At 49.2% G+C, this 25,428-nt stretch overlaps 1 protein-coding gene across 2 annotated transcripts in view; it reads right to left on the bottom strand.

Moving 5' to 3' along the window:
• Positions 1 to 25,428, bottom strand: part of ADAMTSL5 (ADAMTS like 5) — a 198,657-nt gene that overhangs the window by 146,419 nt on the left and 26,810 nt on the right. For both annotated transcript variants that reach the window (XM_085637652.1, XM_085637653.1), the window contains one exon: positions 18,794 to 18,978. In XM_085637652.1, the coding sequence (XP_085493778.1) occupies positions 18,794 to 18,978 (185 nt within the window). The remainder of the gene's footprint in view (positions 1 to 18,793; positions 18,979 to 25,428) is intronic.

Below are 25,428 nucleotides of genomic sequence, written 5' to 3'. Positions count from 1 at the left end.
CACTCTGCACCTGAAGTCCAGGGCCTGAGTTTGAGTGGCTTACCTGTCCTGTGAAGTTTCCCCAGTGATCCTGACCTCGTCTCCATTGGTAGCTGAACTCTCATGAACCCCACAAAGTCACCTGCAGCCTCTACACGTAAGGTCCCCCCTACTGTTACCGGCTCCAACCCAGAAGATCCAATACCAAAAGGTACCCCTGCATCCTCCGGCCTTGGGGAGCCCAACCGAAGGTGCCTCGACCTCCCCCCAACTCTCCAACTTACCTGCCCAGCTGGTGGTCACCTTCAGCCAGCCTCCTGGTCCGAGCCTCCAGCCTCTTTATTGCGACCAACAACCTCTAATGAAGCATATTGGGCGCCCGATGCTACTTTTGCACCCTGCACCCAGCTGTCCCTGTGCCTCTGGTGGTGTAGCTTTGGTGCTGCCTTGTATCCCCCCCCCGTGCTGATCTCAACCCCCGGGGCCTGTGCCCTGAAACCATGGGTACTTACCTTCAATCCGTGCCTCCTCGAGGTGCTTCCAGGCTCTACTACTTTACACTGGGCCCAGTGACTTCTGCACCCAGCCACTCCAGTGCTGTTGTAGGTGCAGTACCTACCTGAAACTGAACCTTGCCCAGTGTTGGCCCAAAACCCCCGAAGACTGGGATTGTAAGTCCAGTACTTACCTACTAATGCTTAACACTGTTTCCCTCCCATAGGATTGCATTGTGATTTACCTATTGCATACAACTGTCTATCTTTCACATTACCAAGTGCTACTGTTTCTGATTGACAAATACAAAAGTATTTCTAAGACTGTAAAGCATTTCTCCTGCCTTTCAAAACACACGCAATAGTCGTCTTAAATTCATATGTGTTCCCCTACCAGGGTTGAAACCACATTAATCATCTCTAAGTGTGTAATAACCAGACTCAGCCGTATAGCTGGAACCTTGACAAGCAGTTTAACATCCACATTCAACATTGAAAGCGGCCTGTGCGCTCCCAGATCGGTAGGGTCGCTACCCGCTTTGGGGAGCATGATTATAATGGCTTCCCGCATGTTTGGCAGGAGTTCACCAGTTTTGTGTGCCTTAAGAAAGGTCTCGAGTAGCTCTGGGAGCACAGTGGGTGAGTATGCTTGATAATATTCAACCGGTAGACCATCAGGTCCTGGCGATTTCCCTCTATCCATATCTTTAAGAGCCCCGCCGAGCTCCTTCAGAATTATGATTTCTCCAAGTCCCTCTGCCTGAGCTTCCGTCAACTGGAGCATGTCTATTTGTACTAGGAACTCTTCTACTCCGGGGACCTTTGCGTGTTCCCAAGCAGCATATACCCCAGCGAGGTGGTCACATAATAATTGGGTGATCGGTCCCTTGACCCATAGCTACCAAGATGTCTGGTCTATGGAGAGTAGAAATAAGTGTGGGGGGGGTGACACTCTGTTTTGAGCAGTCAGGTCAACATGTGACTCAATCGATCACTATCCCTATGAAGGCATTATCTATAGCTCCGCCGTACATGGCAATCTAGTCTATCCCAGATGATTGCCACTTTTTTATGGGACTCTGCAAGCAACCCCTCGTCTCCCTCCCCTTCCTGCAGACACTCGTCTGCAGTCCCGCTAGGTGTTCCTCTCCCTCTCCCAACGCTCTCTCCAACTTTCTTCTAATGCCATAGGTTTTTCCTAGGCTTACACCTCTGACAACTACCTTCAGAACACCCCACTCTATGCCATGTGTATTGGCGGATTTCAAATTCCTAGCAGTGAAGCCCTGGAGGGCTGCGCCATTTCTATAGTATATTCTGGGTACCCCACCGCCTCTGGCCAGAACCTCCACAAAGAGATTGTGGGCCTGCAGCCCCTTAAGCCGCACTCTAATATCAAGAGGGCATGGTGAAAGAGGAACCTCACCTGAAAACTGACTTTGGCTTCATCAAGATCACCCCCATTAGTTGGTAGGAACCGATCCAACCTGCTGTGCGCATCGTCAACGGATGAATAACAAGAATATTCCTTTTCCGTAGGGTGGAATTCCCTCCACACATCAACAAAGTGGAGTCTAGTCATGTTTCACGCAGCACTGGCACCATGCAAGGTTTCGTACCCATCCGGGGTGGGTGTCAGTCCAACTGACTATCCAACACACAATCAATATCCCCTGCCCAAATAATAGGCATTTCAACCTATGATAGTACTTCAGTTTCTAGGGCTCCCAAAAATTCCTCATCATCTGTGTTTGGGGCATAGACATTAAGCGCACATAGCTCTTACCTGTCTAATATGCTGTGTAATAGTGTATACCTCCCAGGTACATCTGCCTCCTGACCCCGCATCTAAAACGGAACACCCAGAGCCAACCATATAGACACCCGTTGGCCATAGAAGGAATAGGTGGAGGAATATAATGGCCCCAGCCATGTTTAATACGGTTTCTGTACTTCCGCCTCCAGTAAGTGGGTCTCCTGGAGGAATGCGATTCGTCCTCCTAAGACATGTGTGAGTCATGTAACGTTTGACTTGCGTCCCCACAATGCACTACTTATGACCTCGCATATTACATCACTCATGACATGGTCAGTGACAACACTGATGATATCATTCATGTCATTTCATCTCTATTTGTCATTGCCCCCGGGACCTGGCCCACCCGGGGTCTAAAGTTAATGAAGCGCACTAAATAAGCCATCCCAAGAATAAGTCAAGGAATCACTGTCCCCTCTACCCGTCCCCTCCCAACTTCCACAAAATGTGATGTGCAATTGCTGCTGCATGAACTTAACTGTAACTACGGAACAGCTCCCCTTTGCCCACCCCGGGTAAACACCCCATAACACTAGTGTCTTCCCAGTCATTTAAACTAACCTGCTCACCCAATCTCACAGCTTTATATAATGTCAGGGTGTGTTTGGAGGTGGTGTAAGGCATTGAGTATGTACTTAACACTTAGAAGTAGGAACGGTCATGTGTTAGACTCCCGTGAGAGTGTCCTGTTCACCGTCCCACTCCTTTGTGCCCTATGATCACCACTACTCATCACACAATCACTCACACTCTGCACAAGGACGGAAGAAAAACAATAAAGATCAAAGGTAGAATACCAAAACTGGGTGGGGGGGATGAGGGGGCAAAGGTCAGGCCACCTAGCGTGTGACTCCTGGCCCCATGAATGATGCCCCAGTCCATCTCTGTCCGCTGGACCCAGTGGAGGATGAACAGCCTCGGGAACCGTAGCTATCCAGGTCAAGTATTCGGTTCCGCAGTAGGATAAGTGTCTTTTTCATTACTCAGAACCTTGTTTGGCTCCTACTCTCACACAAGTCTCTGTTTCTTTCCAAAGAGTGTTACTGAGACACCCTCCAGAAAAACACATATATTGTCTCCTCTGCGCCCCTCAGACCCCAACAGTATCTCCTACTGTGCGGCCAGGATCTTCCATCTAATCTGGCTCCGTACCAGAGGACGCAGCCAAGGTGACCATCTTGACCAATGCTCTGGCCTCTTCGCGTTCTTGGCGCTGTGTCTCCAAGTCCAAGTCCAATGCCCCATCCGATCACACCACCACTCTCGCACCAGATCGTGGCCAACGTCTGCCTCTACTTCTCCTTAGGGGGTATGAATCCCCCATCAGCCCCCTACCTTGGGACATCTCGGTCCCGTCTCGATGGCGTCGCAGGGATTCGGTCACTACCCTGGATCTCCAACCAATAACATGCCTCTTCATGTGTTTCAAAGAGGTGCATGCGACCATCTAAGATCATCTTAAACTTGGCAGGGTATAGCAGCATGTATTTTAGTCGCATTGCTCTCAGCATTTGCTTCACGCCGCTAAAGGATTGCTGCTGTACCTGAACAGCCCTGGTGTAGTCCGGAAACATGCGTATGACTTGGTTTTCAAAGTTCGGGTCTCCCTTTTTTTTCCGACTGTCTGGAGTACTTTGTCCCAGTCCCTGTAGATGAGGAATTTGGCAATTACAGTCCTTGGGGGAGCTGCTGTCTGTGGCGGCGGTGCCAAGGATCTTTGTGCTCTCTCCACTGCAAAGAACTTCAACAAGTTTGTGTCTGGGAATGCCGTTGCAATCCATTCCTCTAGGAATAACTCTGGTTTACCTCCTTCAGCTCCTTGAGAGAATCCCACGAATCTAAGATTACACCTACGGGACACTCTTCTGCATCTTCCAGCCGCACCTCTATTGTATTTGAGTGGACTTCAAGCGCTGTAACCAACACCTTCAGCTGAAAGAATTTCTCTTGCATTTCAGTTATCTGGGTCTCTGTTTCCATGGATCATTCGGCCACTTTGTGAAGGTCTGTGTGAAGCAGGTTCATGTCGAGAGCCATAGATTTAATTTCAGGTTGTAATGCAAGGCCCCGACGGCTCTGCAGCTTTCTCAGGGATCACACCCTCCATGGCGGGTGGTGCTTCGCTTGTTCCCGGAGCAGTAAATCGATGCATTTCCGTTTGCTGAGTGCCTCTTCTCTGTTTGTTCTCACCCATTCTGCAATGGGGGGGTGGGCTTGCTGATTATAACTGAGGTGTGACTCGCCACTCTGCCCGTGCTCTGCCGCCCGGGATTTCAGGTCTGCTACCAGGCTGTACTGCTCCCACAGTATGAGCGCCTCTGTGCCCACTACAAGCCGCTGTGTGGTTTTAGGGACTCCGTTCAGACCAACTATGGACGAAGGAGAGGTGGCGACCTGTAACACCAATCTGTAATCAGCCACCTAAACGATGGCCTTGTGTACCCCTCCACTCCCGCCCCTCAGAAAACTATCCGAGATAGCAGGTAGCTATAGTGCCTCCTGCAGGGTTCAAGACCATAAGTGTGAACTGTTCAGGTTGCTAGTAGTGTAGGCCCATTTTCCAGCGGGGTAGGGGGAGTAGGATTGAGTAGGGGGAGGAGGAAGAAAGTATGACCTCAAGCGCACAGGCAGTGTATATACGATTGTGGGGGCTCCTCCGCGTCACACAGTGTTCTTGGCTTCCCACATAGGCCCACATGCATCAAAGCAAAAACCGGTCGCAAACGGGCAGATTCTGAGAATCTGCCCCTTTGCGACCGGTATTTTTGCATTTGGGATGCATCATCCCAAATGCAAAACTCGCAATTTAATTAATTTCTAAATTGCGATTACTTAAATTGCCATTACATTTAAGGAATCGCAAATTGAGATTCCTTAAATGCAATGCATTAAAGTAAAAAAACTAGCGATTTCGCTAATAGGGGAAGCAAATTACCATGAAGTTGAACTTCATGGTAATTTGCAAAATATTTGAAAAATGCACTAAAGTGCGTTTTTCAAAGTTCCATTTTACACACACACATGCCCTTGGGGCATGTGTGTGTGCAAGATGTGCTCATATGCAGATTTCAGGGGTGCAACAGGGTGTCCTTTTGACACCCTGGCACCCTTGAAATTGCATTCTCAATTTGCGAGTCTCTAATAGAGAATTGCAAATTGAGAATGTCTTCCCATTCATTCCTATGAGCCTCTAGGCCCATAGGAATGAATGGGGAGGTATTCCTTAACTGCGACTCGCAATTTGCGAGTCGCAATTAAGGAATGTTTAGAAATCGCTATTTTTTTAGTGATTTCTACATGCATAGCCTTTTGCTATTACTTATTAGCGAATCCTTATTTTTCGCTAATAAGGAATCGCAAATGGCATTGTTGATGCATGTGCCATATAGTCGCTACCATCTCGTGGAGGACACTCCCAGCACCGCACTCTCTAGGGGGCCACTGTAAAAACGTTCACTACCTGGGCTATGGTGCCACAATACCGGACCCCAATATTTCAACGATAGAATCTCCTTCCACGTACCCAAGAGGAACCTCCGAACAGCCGACCTTGCCCTTGCCGAACCCCCGCACATCTGCAGAGCACGAACGGGTGGGAGAACCTTCTCCTACGTCGTGACCAAAACCTGGAACGAGCTCCCAATCGACATCAGACGTGCCCTCACCCTGCACATCTTCAGGAAGAACCTCAAGACCTGGCTCTTCAGCTGACCGGAGCTGTTCCCACCCCTTTCCCCCCGCAGCACCTTGAGACCCTCCTGGGTGAGTAGCGCGCTTAAACTCCCTGATTGATTGATTGATGGACCGGTACCACATTCCTAGTCCACTGCCACGTGCTTATTGCCAGGAGTGTCTCTAGGCGGGGTCCCAAAGCTCAGGCACTCTGCCTTGGCTGCTGTTTCCTCTCACCTTGTCAGAGTAGCCCTGGTGTGCCTCTGGGCCTCTGATAGCACGTGTCTCTCTCCGTGCTCACCAGTAACAGGCCTCAGTACGGATGCAGCAGCGTTTGTGTTCTACATTGGCAAAAGCAAAAAGAAGACGGGTATGCCCAGACGTGGGTCCTGTGCTCTCCATGCCATTGGAGTCAAGCTATCCTAGCTGAAGAGGGGTGAAGCCCCGAAACCAGTCCTAGGATGCTTGTTTTTAGTCCAGGGAGGACCTGGCTTGGCAGTTCGGGCTGGACTGTTCCCATTGGGTGCAGGGTCAAGACTGATTTGCATATGGCTGGGTCCGAACTGGAATGGCATAGTGAGCAAAAAAACGATGGATTTAGGCCCAGATCTCTGTACTGGGGTGAATGTATGAAATTGTTCTGAATTCTGTCCATCAATTGTTCTTTCTACATTGGCAGATAGCATATTGCTGTGCCCTGCCATATAGCGCCACTCCACTGGCAGTCTCCATGCCACCAGACACAAGGAGAACACGCGGGGCAAGAGGCCCCCTCCTCCTTTCAACTACTTTTTCTTTTGATTTGAATCACTGTATACATGTGCTCGTTTTTAGGTCTGGCCTGAGCCAGCGCAAGCGCTGCGAGACATTTAGTAAGTGGGTTTTCAAAGTGCTACCACAGGCTTTTGGTGGCCTCAAGCTCACGGTTACACGCGCGCGCACGCGCGCAGCCGCCATCTGTCTTTCCTCCTGTTAAGGGTCATTAAATGCATCGTGATCCCTTTCGCAGTGCGCGCGCGCGCATACAACTCGCGTACTTGTTTCCCCAATGCTCTGCTCCGCTGCCCCTTTCACTTTTTCCTGCTATTTTGTTACTTCCAATGTTTTTTAAAAGTCGGCTTTCTTCCTGCATGCGTTCACCCGATGGGAGTTCAGCAGCGATTTATTTTTAAAAAGTCGGCTTTCTTCCTGCATGCGTTCACCCGATGGGAGTTCAGCAGCGATTGCCGTTGTAATAATAAACGTACGTATCAGCATTTGTTTTTTTGTTTCCGTCCCGTATGTTGATTCCAATCGGAATCCTTTTTGGTTTTCGCCATTGTTTCATTTTGTTAAGAAACAATACTCCTTGTCCTTCAAGTCTAACATTGTTCCGAGCTTCTACCTGTAAATACTGTATGAGACATGCTTTTCTTTGCTCACACGTTGTTTGCGTATCAGGAGTACTGCTTTTGACTTGAGCCTCTGATTATTGTGTGCATGCTGTGTGGGTACCTGTGAAAGATTTATATTGGAGTTTATTTCCAGTGACCGCACCACTTGTCATTCAGCTGAACAGTTCTTCTTAAGTACGGTTGCAGCAGTGGAAGTAATGTCAATATAAAACAAGGCAGTTATTCCAGTGTGGAGCATAAAGAAGACAGCTGTTCAGATTTATTTGTGGGAGGGGTGTATGAAATTGCATGAGGCTTATATTGACGGCGTGCACTTCTGTGCTGTGATGTGGGCAGTATGATTATCACCTCTACCTTTGTTACAATATTTGCAGTAAATGGGCCCCCCTTTGAGTTTCAGCCTCACAAGTTCACGTGAAAAGCTGCTCCTCTGAGGTGTGTCCCCCGCTTCAGTGGATTTTGAACCCAAACCATAACATGAGCAGCCAGGATTTGACCACTTTTTTTTGCAGAAAATAGCATAATAGTCGGTGAATGTGGACTCTCGCCCTCCCCCAGACTGATGCGGGAGAAATCCCCACCCGATCACAATAGCCATTAATGCTGTTTGTTTGAGCTGCTGCTGTCAAAGGACCCTTGCGGGCGAGTGCCATCTCTGATGATGGTAAGACTGCATTCTGTTTGGCAAATGGAGGTGATCTGCTTCCAGCCCAGCGCGGAATGTGAAACATGTGAAGCCGCTAAGAGAGAAAGATCCTTACCTTTCTCACTCTATCACTGTCTCGAAATATCTACCCCCCTTCCCTGTACCCCACCTCCCCAATCTTCCCCCTTTCTTGTTTGTGTCTCCTGCTCTGCCTTGATAGTGCTCCGGAGGTCCAGGAAAAAAAAACATTGGCAAAGCCAATCGGCTCGTTTATTATTAGTTTTGTAACAGAGCAGCATACACAAGCTGGACTTGCCCAACCCGGAGCATCGCTACTCCAACAGGACAATTGTTACCCCCTCCGCTCCCCACGGTGGTGCACATGCATGTGGAGCTTCAAGTGTTTTCCTGTCTATCATCCGGTTGTCACACAGTTTGTAAGCAGTCTGCCACACAATTTGTCTTGCAATCTGTTTTAGAAAGTTGTCACTTTATTTCCCAAAGACATATTATGCAGTTAAAGTAAAGGCATTTTTTTCTACAAGCCTAGATTGCATGAATAAGTCAAGTTGGTAGAATGTAATGTTGTAGTCATATTTAACACATTACAAACAAGCATTGGCATAGCCAATAGGTCTCGCCTTTGGGACCTTATAAGTGTTTAGCCACGCAACAATTGATGTTGTTGCACCAAGGATTTTGTGCTGCATAACTAAATACTTATAAGGTCCCAAAAGCGAGACCTATTGGCTATGCCAATGCTTGTTTCACTAGCTCCGTTGCTCCATTTCTGTAAACAGGGCTGTAAATCTTGTTCTTATCTCGTCATAAATGTTGCACTAATAATAATACTGCCATTTATTAAGCGCGCACAGCTCCCTCCTGGGAGGTGTCCCGGCGCTGTAGTGGCTGGTGAACAGGGAGCGATTAAATTAATGCAGGTTGAAAAGCCAGGTTTTGACTGGCTTTCTAAACAGTATTTCAGAAGAAATCTGGTGTAGAGAGTTGGAGAGAGAATTCCACAATTTAGACGCCCCAAACGAGAATGATCTGCCGCCCAGCCGGGTTTTCTTTACTCGGGGGGTACAAAGTAAATTCTGTGAGCAGGATCTCAAAACACGTGACTGCGTGTAAACATCCAACCTTTGTTTCAGGTATGCAGGGCAAGATCTGTGAAATGCCCGGAATGCTAAGGTCAAGGCATTGAATTTAATTCTCTTGGCTACAGGTAGCCAGTGAAGTTCTCTGATTTGCGGAGAGATGTGTTGCCGAAAAGGAACGTGTTTGATTAATCTCGCAGCCGCATTTTGAACCATTTGGAGTTTCTTTACAAGGTAGGCCGTTAAGCCTGTGTAAAGGCCATTAGCGTAGTCCAGGCGGGCAGTAACTGTAGTGTGGATAAATGTATAAATTTCCACATGTTTCTCAGGCTGCGGAAACAGGTGGCTGTAACCTGCTGAATCTGGGCCGAGAAAGATAAATCAACCTGCCATTTTACGCCCAGATTTTTTGCCTGGTCCGCTGGTGCAGGTGGCGGGCCCATTTTCTCAGGCCACCAGAGGGCAGCCGGCGGTGGATGAGATTTGCCAAAAAACATCACCTCCGTTTTGTCGCCATTCAATTTAAGTTTATTGTTATTCATCCAGCCTGCAATGCCTTTTAAGCAGCCTTTGAAGCGCTTGAAAGAGTCTTCGGTCTGATCCTTAAAACGGAAGTAAGAGATCGCCTTCACTCCCCATTTGGCTATCAGAGTAAATATTAAATAGGAGCGGGCTAAGGGCCGACCCTTGTGGCACCACGCACCACAAAGGCTTGCGTGAGGATTGGTGCGGTTGCAAAGCCACCCTTTGAGTGCGCCGGTGGAGGAAGGACTTCAGCCAGGCCAGAGCGGCGCCATTAACCCCGCTGGCCAACAGTCGTTGAGTTAGTGTAGCGTGGCCCACAGTATCAAAGTAAAAGTAAAATAATAGATATGTCCTTCTGTTCGTTTTGGTTCATTTTTTGCCAGAATTTGAACTTGTTTGTTTATAAACTTCCAACTGGAAACGCTTTGAAGGTTCCGCTCGATAAAACGGACCGTTCTGAAAGAGCTTTTTCGGCATAACAGTGGATGCAAGGACATCCAGAAGAAAATTGCAAAGCGTGTATTTCAAAATGCAATAGCACTAGTAATTTTTGTCATGTTAATGCATTAATGGAATTGTTGAAACTCTGAAAACGCCTACCTAATGTTGCTGCTTGTAATCCTCTCTGTGTCTGCAGGCAGGAGAAGGGTTTGCTTGCATTTATAGGGGCATATCAACAACAACCGGCGATAATTATCACTGAGCGCACTTAGCGCTCGGATAATTATCGACAGCTAGCGCCGATTTTTATCGCTGAGATAGCGTGCTATTAGCAACGCTTATCTCATCAGCGTTAAAAATCCTAGCGCTAACTGCCTAACGTGAGATTATCACTGGAAACCAGCGATAATCTCACGAAGTGTGGCGTTAGCTTGTTGATAGGGACTCACAAACTTAGCCATGATATCCACCTTCCATAGGATATCATGGCTAAATCAGTCCTGAAGCAGGCGTAAGGAAAGTAGCGATAACAGGGGTTATCGCTACTTTTCCTGACGCTATGCTTCATAGCGTTAGGCTTGCTGATAGGAGAAATGTCGCTTAGCGACATTTCTCCTGTCATGCCAGGTCAGGAACGCCCACTTTGCATCTCATTAGAGATGCAAAGCTGGGCGTTAGGAATCCTGACGCTAAAACAAGGTTTCACGCGTTAGCGTGACCTTGCTGATTAGGCGATAAAATTATCGCCGCTTTTCGGCCGAAAATGGCCGCAAAAGCGGCGATAATTTTTTATCGCCTGCTTGTTGATATGCCCCTTAGGGGCATATCAACAACAACCGGCGATAATTATCGCTGAGCGCACTTAGCGCTCGGATAATTATCGCCGGCTAGCGCCGATTTTTATCGCTTAGATAGCGTGCTATTAGCAATGCTTATCTCATCAGCGATAAAAATCCTAGCGCTAACTGGCTAATGTGAGATTATCGCTGGAAACCCAGCGATAATCTCACGTTAGCTTGTTGATAGGGACTCACAAACTTAGCCATGATATCCACCTTCCATAGGATATCATGGCTAAGTCAGTCCTGAAGCAGGTGTTAGGAAAGTAGCGATAACAGGTGTTATCGCTACTTTTCCTGACGGTAAGCTTCATAGCCTGGGGCTTGATGATAGGAGAAATGTCGCTTAGCGACATTTCTCCTATCATGTCAGGTAAGGAACGCCCACTTTGCATCTCATTAGAGATCCCCACGCTAAAGCAAGGTTTCATGCGTTAGCGTGACCTTGCTAATATAGCTATAAATTTATCGCCGCTTTTCGGCCGAAAACGGCCGCTAAAGCGGCAATAATTTTTTATCGCCTCGTTGTAAATATGCCCCTTAGTTCGGGGCCTCCTCGAAGCTGTTTTACGGAGCAGGAGTTGCGCGGATGAGGCTGGTTGGGTAATCCACGTTTCCAGACCTGGCGAGCTGCCTGCAGTATCGGAAACACTTCGCTGCTTCCAGGTGAGGCTGTTCGATTCTTATTGCTGGCAAAAACGTTAGTGCAGGTGTTAGATTGCCACTTGCCTGTGATTTTATTTATTTTACAATGTTTGTGTAATGTGAAACCTATTAAAAATAAAGGGGCATATTATCAAGCCAGGCGATAAAATTATCGCCGCTTTAGCGGCAGAAAACTGACGCTAAAACGGCGATAATGGGCTTGATAATATGCTCTATGTAATTCCAATTGAAGCCCATGTTAGACGTCCTTCACATTTAACATGGGCTTCAATTGGAATTCCATAGAGCATATTATCAAGCCCATTATCGCCTTTTTAGCGGCAGTTTTCTGCCGCTAAAGCGGCGATAATTTTATCGCCTGGCTTGATAATATGCCCCAAAATGCGTCCGGGCCACCCGGCTTTCCTGCCTACAAGGCTTCTCTAACGATATTGACGCTGGCGTCAGCCAGTTCATCTCGCGGTGGCTTCTGGGAAATCCCTGTGCACTGGGGGATGGCGTGTTCCACTGCAGACTTGGGGGCATATGTACAAGCCCCTATCACCACGGGAATGTCACTTTTTGCTACGTTCCTGTGACGATAGGGGCTTCGCCTTATTTACAAGGCAGCGTAAAGCCATTTAACGTGGCTTAGCGCTGCCTTGTAAATACGGGCCCCCTTTCACGCTATTGCTATGGGAGGCGTAAATAGGAGGCAGCGTCAGAATTAAGACCAGGGAAAACCTGGTCTTACCCTGGCGTAAGGAGGAGAAATGTTTAATTTCTTTTCATTTTTGCTGTTTTCATGTGTGCTGCCTTGTGCAGCACACATGGAAGCAGCAAAAGGCCAATGATCGTTTATGTGCAGGAAGGTTCTCCTTCCGGCCCATAAACAATCTTCCCCTGCACTCTGGCACCCTTGCACTATGGTGCAAGTGTGCCTGCGTTGCCGCTAGGCCGCTCAGTGCAGCGCCAGCGCAGGGGGAAACTCAGGGCTGCACCATCTTCTTGTAAATATGGTGCCGCCTTGCGTTTCTGAAGTGGCGGAGAGAGGAGGTAGGCCAGGACAGCTAACGCCTCTCCACGCCATTACCCTGTCCATATGCCCCTGGGTTTTTAAAGCTGAGCGTGTCTAATGAAGCTGTGATGTAAATGAAAGTCTTGGAATAAGAAACCGTAGCCAGGCACACCATGTTGATAAAAACGCTAATAATGTGCTAAACCATATCTCCCTTTTGCCCTGAATTGTAAATTACTTATCAAAAGTGCTTTGAATGCTAAAAGGCTATGAATTTTTCAAATTTTCTAGTTAAATAGAGCTGAATTAGGCACCTACACCTTAGAAGTATATTTTTAGGGTGAAAACCATGCAACACAAAGCTGTTACTAATCTGTTCTACAAAATGAATTCAAAACAACGTAATGTATTAGCAGCCTGGAAAATGTCATGCCTGGGCTTGAGCTGCAATTTATATATTCAGTTTAGATATTATGAAAATCTCTGATTTGTGGAGAGTTTCAACTGCCAGCAGCAGAATGGAACCCGCTCTCGAGCTCTTCCTCCTGGACCCTGAATGACAGGCGCTGACGGCGACTAGTGTTGGGCTCAGTGCTTTAAATGGGCAGGTACTGTCCGGTACGGAGTGCCTGCACTTGTCAGCACCCCGCACCTCATTCAGTAGGAGAGTACCGGCACTTCTCAGGCGCAGACAGGCACTCTAGATAGTAGGTGCCTTCACTTGTGTATTTCCATCAGAGCTCTGGCCAGGCTGTAAAGACAGGCAGATCAAATACCATCTTCGGCAAAAGAACTGTTTACAAAAGTTAGGGCTGATCCATTGCAACATGACTTGCTTGGAAGATAGACTTCTAGAAACGCATAATTGCATAAGTAATCTCAGAATGGTTTACCATCCCTGCAGGTTCGTGCTCTCTGAGGGAGTAAACCTAATGAGGCTTTAGAGGAAGCGGTGAGAGACCGCTGCAGGGTCTGTCATACTCAGTCATATTTCTCACAGGAGTCATGAGCTTTAACAGAGGTGGAAAGTCTCGAAAAGAGTGCTATCAGATAGTGATAATACCCGGTATTGCATAGTTATTTCAAAGCTTCAAGATCACCGGGGAGACACTAAAAAGGGACAGCAGCTGGGCGTTCCGCACATCAGGATGCGCGCCTCCTTCACTTACAACTGTTTCATCCGGAAGTAAAGCATGGCCTCCTCCTCACACGTATATTGTACGTGAAATACGATCATGCAAAACAAGGCCTCTATGATCTCGAGCGACATAAAACAGAAAGCGACGCAAACAACGCAGTGACTTGTAGGTTGAACATGCTCTACTTGAAGGCTTGGCATCTCTGTGCTAAACATGCGACCATCTTGTATGTTGTGTGTGTGCGCGTGGCCATGACTCTTGTGTTCGCCTGGTGTCCGGCTACGGGGACACAGAGAGGACTACATCACGGATTTAGAACAAGAAGCCCACCAGATGCCAACACTATTTAAACTGATAGGCGCTCGAGGCATGCGGCACAGTGTTTGGGAAATCATCGCTGATTCACGCGAACAATGATGAACAGATACCAGCATGTGTCGGGGGTAACTTCCGTATCACATTTATGGCAAAGGGCCTGGTAAATAATGAAAAGATGATCTGGGTGTGGGGGCAGGGCTGGGATGCTGCTGGCATCGTTCGGGGTTGGCTGATGCGTGGGGCTGTGCTGGAACCTGGTTCCCGTGGCTGCTTCCCCTGTCCTTCTCGCACCGTCATGGGGCTTTGATTGCCCCCCCCCTCCTGATGCCCATCGTCTTGTTATTTTGCATGTGTTGTGAAATTGCTCTCCCCACTCCGCAGTTTTACTTTTCCTGTCCCCCAGTCACCCTCCTCCTCCTGTCGCTTGCTCCCTCCCGCACCCCTGTGCTTCTCCTTTCCCAGGGCCCTCCTCTTATCCCAAAGTGACAGGTTATCTCTGAAACAGTATTGTGGCCACGCCTTGAGACATTGTCTTTCCAGCTTTGGACTATGTTGTTGGACACCTCCCTTGGTTTTATGGGAGTTGATGTTTTCTTTGTTCGTGTGTTACTTTTAATGCATTCAAAGATTTTTATAAATACGTCTTTCTGGCAGTTATGAGATTTTTGTTAATAAAGCGGAGAAACACAAAGCGTAATCCACGCCTCCGTGTCCTTAATAGAATTGAAACTTACCTTTATGGTGCTAGGCAAATTTCGATTCCACTCAACTACATGCCACTTCACAACACACAATACCACTCCATGGCACACAATCTCACTCCACATAATTCCACAACAAACTATTCCACTCCAACCCACATAATTCCACTCCACACCACATCCATCCATCCATCCACTCCACTCCATAACACATACCTAAAGACATTAACATTGACAACCCCTATAGCTCTCACATTGCCGAGACCTTTTGACTTTGCCAATGCTTGTTTTAATTCTGGTGTGTGATAGAAACAAATATGTTAATAGGATCGAAACAAATCAAAATACTTTGTGATGTGCAAACGATAAATATTTTCTGAAACCCAATTTCCACTTTCTCGTTTGTATGCTGTATAGTTTTATCAGTGACGCTGCATGTTAGTGGGAGAGTTTATGGCCATTTCAATTGAAACGCGCGGCCTGTAAGTGACTTTACTCGTGCTTTAGTAATATATCTTTCAAAAGTGACAGTTTTCAAACACAAACTTTGAAACATTTATGCCCCCACTGTTATGACAATGCTATTGAACAACCAAGAGGTAAATGAGGGGCCACGTGTACCCTTTATGTGGGCTAGATTTTTATTATACATGGAGCTAAAATTTAATCTGTTAAATCAAACAAAATAGTTACGTAGAGCAGACATTCTGGACTCACACATTCAAAGATGTTCTCATATTTGATAATGAAGAACAAGGTGACTCGATGAAATGAAATATTTGCCTGGATCACGCAATGTGAAACCTCCAAAATCCTCTCTACCTTAAAACCGAACAACCATTTCAATGACCCGCTCCCTGCCAACTGCCTTACGGTCGTCGCCCAATCCATTATTCCCAGCTGGACTTCAATAATCAATGCCTCCCTTCAGCAGGGAATGATGCCAGACTCTCTAAAAGCCGGCCAAGTCCTCCCCATCCTGAAAAAGCCATCGCTGGACCCAGCCTCCCCAGACAACTTCAGGCCCATCTCCAACATCCCCCTCTTAGCCAAAGTGTTGGAGAAATGTGTGCAACAGCAGCTAAGTCACCACATCAACAACTTCCACCTCCTTGATGACTTTCAATCCGGATTTAGACCTGGGCACAGCACAGAAACCACCATGCTTCACATAGTCGATGATGCCCTCCAAGCCCTCGACCAAGGCAAAACTTGTCTCCTAATCCTCCTGGACTTATCCTCGGCCTTCGACACAGTCAACCATGAAAAATTACTCGAACGCCTCAAACTCAGAATGGGCTTAGATGGCACTGTTCTAGATTGGTTTAGTTCCTTCCTCCATAACCGGTCACAGAGATTCCTGATTGATGGCAACCTTTCATCACCATCGCCGGTCACAGTCGGAGTCCCCCAAGGATCAACCCTGTCCCCCACCCTCTTCAACCTCTACCTTGAACCGCTTACCGAAGTATTGCGCGCAGCTAACATCTCCTATCATATGTATGCCGATGACACCCAGATCTACATCAAAACCTCTTCTCTCGAAGAGATTATCTCCCTGAACGAAGCCCTGATACTCACCGTACAATGGCTCGCATCCAACCAACTTAAACTCAATGCAAAGAAAACAGAATTTCTCCTGATCTCCCCTCCCAATGCCAACTTAGAGATTCAATCATGGATCAAGGCTATTACAGCCTTAAATTGCCCAGCGACCATTGTGAATTCGGCTAAATCCCTGGGCATTACCCTTGACACAAACCTTAACATGAGGGACCACATAAATTCTATGGCTAAAACAGCCAGATTCCATCTGAGCTACCTTAGGAAATTGAAACCCTTCCTTGATGCCCCCGACCTAAAAATGGCAGTTCAAGCACTCGTCATCTCTAGACTGGAATATGGCTGCTCAACCCTCTCGGGCTTACCCAAGATCTCCCTGGCACCTCTAAAAGCCTGCCTCAACGCGGCTGCCAGACTACTGACTGGCACTAGGAAATACGATCATATTTCCCCACACCTGAAAGCTCTCAACTGGCTTCCCTTGGAGGCAAGAATACAGCTCAAACTAGCATGCATCACGCACAAAGCTTTACACTCTAACTCCCCCGCATATCTGACACAGAAACTCATGATCTCCGGAGGAACCAGAAACTCCAGATCCGCCAGAGATTTCTTGCTCCAACCTGCACGTTTTCGGAAAAATAAAACGTACAATCTGGCCTTCTCAGGGGCTGCTCCACGAATATGGAACTCTCTCCCACCCCACGTCAGAAGAATCCCCTCACTGTCTCACTTCAAAAAGGATGCCAAAATCTTCCTTATGGGCAAATTTCTCGTCTAACACTACCTCAACTACTTCTTTGGCATAGCCTATGACGGCCCACTACCTCCCCCCTAACTACCGGGTCTCCCGGAACACCAGAATCTTGGGACCGGGTCAGAATTATTGAAAATGTACTCTGTAAATATGGTTTGTCGCTCTTTGTAATCGGTTATGTAAAATGTAAATACCTGCTTTGTGTATATATATTCCTGCACTATACTGCTACTTGAGCTGTAACTGATCGACTCTAAATCTGTCTGTATATTGCTTTGCTCTCCTGTAAAGCGCTCTGATACCCTAACGGGTCAAGTTCGCGCTCTATAAAACACATAAATAAATAAAATAAATAAATAAATAAATAAATAAGTGTGTGGATCAAACACATTACAGGTAGATCGAGCAGATTATTCAAGCCACTGGGCATGCAGGTCTGGTAACATGGTACAGGCCTGACCCACCAGTGGATCCTGACCCATAGAATGGGAAAAGCTGCTCAAGGCAAACGACCCTTCATCTATTCTCCTTCCCACCCCCCAGGCCTGCAGAAGATTTGATTAATTCAGCTACTCATCAGTGTGCGTAATGCTGATTCCTGCACATTGCACAAGAGCCCTTGATGGTGTGAGTGCTTGACTCTGTGAGGCTGAAAGTGACACTTTATTCTCCATCCGTCTGTGGAGCTGTAGGCTTCTAATGGGTTTGAAGCCAGACTTGCACTGCTTGCAGAATGTCTTTAAATCCAGACTAGCAGTACCTTGATGATATGTTTGAGGCCAGCCTTGCGCTGCATGGATGATATGTTTGAGACCAGCCTTGCACTGCATGGATGATGTGTTTGAGGGCAGCCTTGCACTGCATGGATGATATGTTTGAGACCAGCCTTGCACTGCATGGATGATGTGTTTGAGGGCAGCCTTGCACTGCATGGATGATGTGTGTGAGACCAGCCTTGCGTTCAATGGATGATGTGTTTGAGGCCAGCCTTGCGCTGCATGGGTGATGTGTTTGAGGCCAGCCTTGCGCTGCATGGGTGATGTGTTTGAGGCCACCCTTGCGTTGTATGGATGATGTGTTTGAGGCCAGCCTTGCACTGCATGGATGATGTGTTTGAGACCAGCCTTGCACTGCATGGATGATATGTTTGAGACCAGCCTTGCACTGCATGGATGATATGTTTGAGACCAGCCTTGCACTGCATGGATGATGTGTTTGAGGGCAGCCTTGCACTGCATGGATGATGTGTGTGAGACCAGCCTTGCTTTCAATGGAGGATGTGTTTGAGGCCAGCCTTGCGCTGCATGGGTGATGTGTTTGAGGCCAGCCTTGCGCTGCATGGGGGATGTGTTTGAGGCCAGCCTTGCGCTGCATGGGGGATGTGTTTGAGGCCAGCCCAGCCTTGCGTTGCATGGATGATGTGTTTGAGGCCAGCCTTGCGTTGCATGGATGATGTGTTTGAGGCCTGCCTTGCGCTGCATGGGTGATGTGTTTGAGGCCAGCCTTGCACTGCTCTGAGGATATATTTGAGGCCAGATTTGCACTACTTTGAAGAGCTCTTTGAGGCCAGCTGTGCAGTGCTTGGAGGATTTATTTGATGCCAGCTTGGCACTCTTTGAGTGTTGCGCTGAGCCGAACCTGCCATCTTCTGGCATCACGCTTGAGGCCGTTTGTAGAGGAGGCCAGCCCAGCATCTTTCACAGTCACCCCTTCTCAGTAGCTCTGCTGTACAGTCTTGAGACTCACCTTATGCACCTCCGTGTCCTCACAGCAACACCCTCACCGCACTCACTGGAGCAGGCACTCCAGCTGCCCCAGGGGCCCCACTGCCCAGGTGCAGGAGGACGCAGGGATTGTTGAGACACGAGTCCAAGCCCTGGTGGGTGTGGGTTATGCAATAGAGATAGTCCTTGGGTCCAGCCATCGGTCCCCTGTTTAAAAAGAGAAAGGGAAGACAAGCATTAGGGCTGCTTTAGCCTTACTGGGGGCTTGTGGTGGCCCCAAAAACTGTGATTTAGTTCTCTTACTAAGTATTTCACTACAGCCAGAAACTGGGGCACTGAATTGGCTTACACCGTCCTCTGTCATACCACACATAGCCTTACACCAACCTGTGTACGCCCACACAGATCATAAGACCAGTGCCAGCACACATAGGTATTTGACCAACCTTGAAAGGGCATACAGACCTTTCTTGACCACATCCACAAGGCCACAGAGAGCCTCTGAACCCACCTCTGCCAGGACACAGGGAGACTTAGAGTGACCACTAAGGCCTTTCAGAGTGACCGCTACCTGGCCACACAGACCCCTCTAGACCACCCTTGCCATGTTTTACACAGCCTTACACTGACCCCTGCCAGGCCACAGATCCTTAGCCCGAGCCCTGCCAGGTCACGTAGACTCCTATGCCAACCCCTGCCAGGGTGCACATGGTCATGTTTAAGTTTAGATTTAGGTTTATGGTCAGGCTTAGGATTATTGTTAGGACTTTGACTAGTGAGAGACTTGGCGTGAAGGTTTGGAATAGGAGCAGACTCAGAGGTTAGGTTTTCGGGGTCTCTCACCCATTTTATGTTTGATGCAATGATTTAAGTGGCCACGGGTATGCCCTGACATGAGTCCCTTCCTCACTGTGCCCCAGGATCCAAGCTGTACCTCACTAATGAGGCCTAACAAGGTTTAAGCCAGTTTGGGGGTGCTTGTTTTCCCTGTTTAGGGGTGGTGCCTCATGCTGCAGTTGCAGTTCGGAGTGGATTGCTCCCCTTGGGGCAGTGCTGATTTGCATAAGACAGGCCCAATCCAGAGTGCCACAGGGGGCAACAGATGGTGGGTTGGAATGATACCCAGATGGATTGCTAGTGGTTTACACTGTTTGGAAGCATTCCTCCCATCAAACGTTTGTTTGGGTCTCTCTCCATGATCATATCTATGTCCTGTTCTCCCTAGACACCTCCATGATGCTCTCCTCTGCCCCATGTATGATGCTTTCTCCTGACCCAGTATGCTGCCCTCCCCTGCAGAATGTCAGCTGCTCTCTCCTTACTTTTGTATGCAGCTCTCCCTGATACCTGCATGCAGCTGTCCCTGTACACCAATAAACTGTTCTCCTTGACACATCTGCTGCCCTCCCTTGACATATGTAGACTGTGGTTCCCTCACACCTGTATGATGCTCTCTCCTGACACATGTGTTGCTCTCCCCTGACACCTCCTCTGCTCTATTTGGACACCCATATGCTGCTCCCCCCTGACACCTATAAACTGCTCTTGTTGACACTTTTGCTGCTCTCCCTTGACATCTGTTTACTGTTCTCCCCTGACACCTCCATGCTTCTCTCCCCTGACAAACATGTAGTGCTCTCCCTTGACACCTATAGACTGCTCTCCTTAACATCTGTTGACTGGTTCCCTCACACGTGTATGATGCTCTCTCCTGACACGTGTGTTGCTCTCCCCTGACACCTCCACTGCTCTTTTTGGACACCCATATACTGCTCCCCCTGACACCTATAAACTGCTCTTGTTGATACTTTTGCTGCTCTCACTTGACATCTGTTTACTGCACTCCCCTGACACCTCCAAGCTTCTCTCCCCTGACAAACATGTAGTGCTCTCTCCTGACACCTATAGACTGTTCTCCTTGACATCTGTTGACTGTGGTACCCTCACACCTGTATGATGCTCTCTCCTGACACCTGTGTATTGCTCTCCACTGACACCTCCACTGCTCTTTTTGGACAATCTTCTGCTGCTTCCCCCTGACACCTATAAACTGCTCTCCTTGACACCTCTTCTGCCCTCCCTTGTTGACTGTGGTCCCCTCACACCCATATGCTGCTCCCCCCTGACACCTGTAAACCGCTCTTGTTATCTGAAAGAAACAGTTAGTTACAGATTCATTACCTTAGAATCCACAGGTGTCAGACTGGATCCGGAAAGTTTTTTGTCAGCAGGACCCCTGCGGGTCGGAAGGTGGCGTCAGTTGAGTCTGCGTTTGTCGACGGCGTCGCGGTCGCCGGGATGACATTGTGGTAGCTACTTAGACGCCGTCCTCGAGCGCTGTCGTCAGTTCTTTCTTTTTCCGCGCCAGCAAGCGAAGATCCGGAGAGAGCGGTGCCCCCAGTTATTTCTGACTGAAGTGTTTCTCGACTTTTGTCGACTTCGTTGTTATTTGAATCCATCGACTCCTGGTGCACGAGGGTTGCCCGGCTTTAAGGCTTGCGGTTCCTGTAACCAACTCATGTCGGTAACGGATCCGCACCATGTGTGCCTCTACTGTCTGGAGCATGACCACTACCCCAAGTGGTGCTCCGACTGCCAGACCATGGCCCGAAGTCTTTGCGGGAGCCGTCCCGAAAGATACTCGATCTCCGGCAGTCGGCTCCACGTCGTTCGAGGTCCCGGTCGCGAAGGAGGTCGAGGGACCGGTTGCGGAGCCACCACCATTCTTCCTCTAAGTCTTCGCACTCGGAGTCAAGTAAGTCGAAGCACAAAAAGAAGCTGAAGAAGCATCATCGTTCTTCGACTTCTCCCCGTCCGTCGGCCGATGTGACGAGGCATGCGGGTGGTGACCATCCTGCGGCTCCGCGTGCGGAGCCTGCTGGGTCGACTTCGGGTTTCTCTCCCTTTCCTGGACCCTGTGCTACCTTTACCCAGCTTCGGAGTTTCTACGAAGCGATGCCTGCCATCTGTGGGCAGCCCGACTCCACCGGCGCGCCTTTGGCTCCGCGGACTCGGCTGGAGGCCCTGGGCCTTCAGCATCGGCAGCTTTGGCCTCGACGCCACAGGGTCCCCTTGGATCCAGGCCTGGATTTGGATCGGCGCCAGACGACCGTGTTACGCCTCCCCCGGCGCCGATTCCACCAGTACCACGTCTGCCACCGACATCGGCTGTGTCCCCAGCCGACGTCTACCCTGGCCTCCACCTCTAGGTAGACACGGAGTCGGACCGGCATCAACCGACGCCGGATCCGACACCGACGGGTACTTTTGTGCCCCAATTCTACCCTGGCTCTTTGAGACCAGATTGGCAGCCAGAGGAGGGTGAGGAGGAATGGGAGGGGACTAGGGACCCTTTGACAGACCAGTTTGTGTATGAGCAAGACTGGAGAGAGGAACTGGGGGAAGCCGGTGGTTTGGATATCTCACCAGACCATGGCATGTTGTCTCTTCCTACCGTGGCTACGGAGGAGGGAGCGTCATATGCAGTGGTGTTGCGTTGGGCGGCTGAGGCTCTCCGCCTCAAGCTTCCTACGGTGGCAGTCAGGACGAACCTCCTGACAGAGGTGCTTCAACCGGCAGCGAGCTCTTTGGAGCCCCTGCTGTCGTTTAATGAAGCCCTCACGGACATCCTTTCGGGCACCTGGTCCAGGCCCACCTCAGGGGCTCCTGCGGACAGGGACTGCGGTCGGTAAACATCGCATGTCTATTGGGCTGTTACAACCACTCTGTGTGGGATACCGTTGCGCAAGTGCTGCCTCAGTGCTGGCCGTGCTCTCTCGAGTGGTTGCCGGAGGGAGATACGCAGTGACGTTTACCATCTGCTGTGGGCTTGATACCGCTGATGCACTTGGCAGGACGATTTCCATGGCAGTAGCTCTTCGACGCTACACCTGGTTGCGTTCAACTGGTTTTTAGGGGGATGTCCAATCCACAATTATGGACATGCCCTTTGATAGCGGTCGCCTTTTCGGCAACAAGGCAGACAACGCGCTATAGCGCTTTAAGGACTCATGGGCAACAGCCAAGTCCTGGGCTTCTCCACCACCTGCCCTGCGCAGTCTGCATTTTGCCCCTTTCATGGCTACGCAAGCTGTTCAGCCCCAGCGTGGCGGGGGATGTGGGAACCACCGCTGTGGTTGTGGGGGCCAGCCCACCACAACCCCCTCTGTAGCAGCCTCCAAACCCTCCTAGTCCGACCTTTCAGGGCCACCAAATGCCAGTGGGTGGCAGGATCCGCCATCACCTCCCCCACTGGCGCACAATCACGTTGGACAGGTGGGTTTTGCAAATAGTCACCTTCGAGACTACCCCTCCATCCATGCCACCTCAGTATCATCGCATGTCGGAGGATCACATGGACCTTCTCCAACTGGAAGTTTTGGCACTCTTGGCAAAGGGAGCCATTGAGCGCGTTCCTGCCCTAGAAGTAGGTCGTGGTTTCTATTCCCACTACTTTCTGGTGCCCAAGAAGGACAAAGGCCCTCCGAAAGGAGAAGTTTAAAATGTTGACGCTCGCTCAGTTCTTGCCTGCCCTCAACCTAGGAGACTGGATGGTAGGGTTGGACTTTCAGGACGCCTATTTCCACATCCCCGTCCTGCCAGCCCACAGGCTTTACCTACGGTTCATGGTAGGCAACGAGCATTTTCAGTTTACCGTGCTCCCCTTTGGCCTTACCAGCGCCCCTCGGGTGTTCACAAAAGTGATGGCGGTGGTCGCAGCTCACCTGCGCAGATCAGGGGTTCCAGTCTTCCCCTATCTCGAAGACTGGCTGTTGAAGGCGGGCTCGCCCCAGGCTGTCGTCTCCCACCTCCAGACTATGGCCGACCTTCTGCATTCGCTGGGGTTCTCCATCATCGTGCCTTAGTCACACCTGACCCCCTCTCAGAAGCTCCTCTTCATTGGTGCGGTTCTGGACACGAGCAGTTTCGGGTGTTTCCTCCCGAACAGCAAGTCTGGAATATTCAGGCTATGATTCCGATCTTTCAGCCTCTATCCCGGGTTTTGGTCAGGATGACTCTCAGGCTACTGGGTCTGATGGCCTGCTGCATCCTGCTTGTGGATCATGCCAGATGCCATATGCAGACTCTGCAGTGGAACCTGAAGTTCCAGTGGGCCCAACATCAGGGGAACCTGTCTGATTGCGTCCAGATCTCGGCGGGCACTGCACACCAATTGCAATGGTGGCTTACGAAACAGGATTGGATCAAAAGCAGATCCCTCTCCCTTCCTTAACCAGAGTTCACAGTGGTGACTGATGCATCACTTCTGGGATGGGACGGCGACATGGGGGTGGCGGAGATCAGAGGCCCTTGGTCTCCGGCAGAGTCTGGGCTCCACATCAACCTTCTGGAGTTTCGGGCGATTCGTCTTGCACTCAAGGCATTCCTTTCCTCTGTCCGGGGAAGAGTAGTGCAGGTGTTCATGGACAACACCACCGCCATGTGGTACTGCAACAAACAAAGCGGGGTGGGGTTGTAGACCCTATGTCAGGGTGAACACGGTTACGTGGACGCTAAGAAAGGTCGGGCCATGCACAAACGGACCATCTCCAGGTGGGTCGTTCTGTGCATCAAAGCCTGCTACTCTTTGACAAAGAAGGAACCTCCAGTGGGGCTGCGCGCCCATTCCACCAGGCGATGGCAGCTACTACTGCTTTGGGACGAGGAGTCCCCCTGAATGACATCTGTGGGTACGTGGGCATCGCTGCACACGTTCACCAAACACTACTGCCTAGATAGCCAAGTCCGGAGAGACGGCTTCTTTTGCAGTTCTGTTCTCCAGGACTTTCTGGTGTGAACTTGGTTCGCAGACCCACCTCCGGGGTTGGTATTGCTGTGGTTGACTGACGCCACCTTCCAACGCACAGGGGTACTGCTGACAAAAAACTTTCTGGATCCAGTCTGACGCCTGGGGGTAATTCTAAGGTGAGGAATCTATAACTAACCTATGTTTCTTACAGATATGTCGTTACCGAAGGTAAGTAACTTGTTCAGCAGTTACGTTGAAAATAATAAATCCCTTAAAATTACAAACTATCAGGCTTATTTATGACTCGGTTTGTGTCGCTCCTGTACCACACAGCGTGGTGCAAGAGCGACGCAAAACTCAAGTCAGATTTTTGAAGCCACGCAAAGCCACTTTGTGTGGGTCTGAGTGGCGTTACAATGCCCTGGGAAGACATTCCATGGGCTTTGCATGGGTGTTCCCACAACTCCAAGACATTTATACCCACCCCCAGATTAACAAGAACTTGTAAACCTGAGGATGCGTCAACGTATTACACCTTCCTAGGGCAGGCGTAAAAAGGGTAAAAATATCTCTATTTCTCCTTGTTTCTTCTTCTTACTATGTGTACTGCATTTTGCAGCACACATAGAAGGAGGAATATGCCTCCCAGGATTGTTTTTGTGCAGCAAGGTGTGCCGTTCTGCACAAAACCAATCCTGCATGCAACGCAGGCACCCTTGCACCGTGGCTAGGCAGCCCATTGTGCGCCAGTGCATGGGAAAGGACAGGAATCTACTGTATTCCATTAAATACAGTGCAATCCTTTCCATACCCTGTCATGCACTTCTGTGCAGCAAGGTGACTTGCTGCGCTGCACTGCATCAAAAAATCTTATAAATAAGCTCCTATATATATATAATTTTAACAAT

This window comes from Triturus cristatus, chromosome 12 (assembly GCF_964204655.1).
Source record: "Triturus cristatus chromosome 12, aTriCri1.1, whole genome shotgun sequence".
Classification (NCBI taxonomy): Eukaryota; Metazoa; Chordata; class Amphibia; order Caudata; family Salamandridae; genus Triturus; species Triturus cristatus.
Note: the sequence above shows the minus strand (reverse complement) of the source record. Positions and strands in the feature narration are given on the sequence as shown.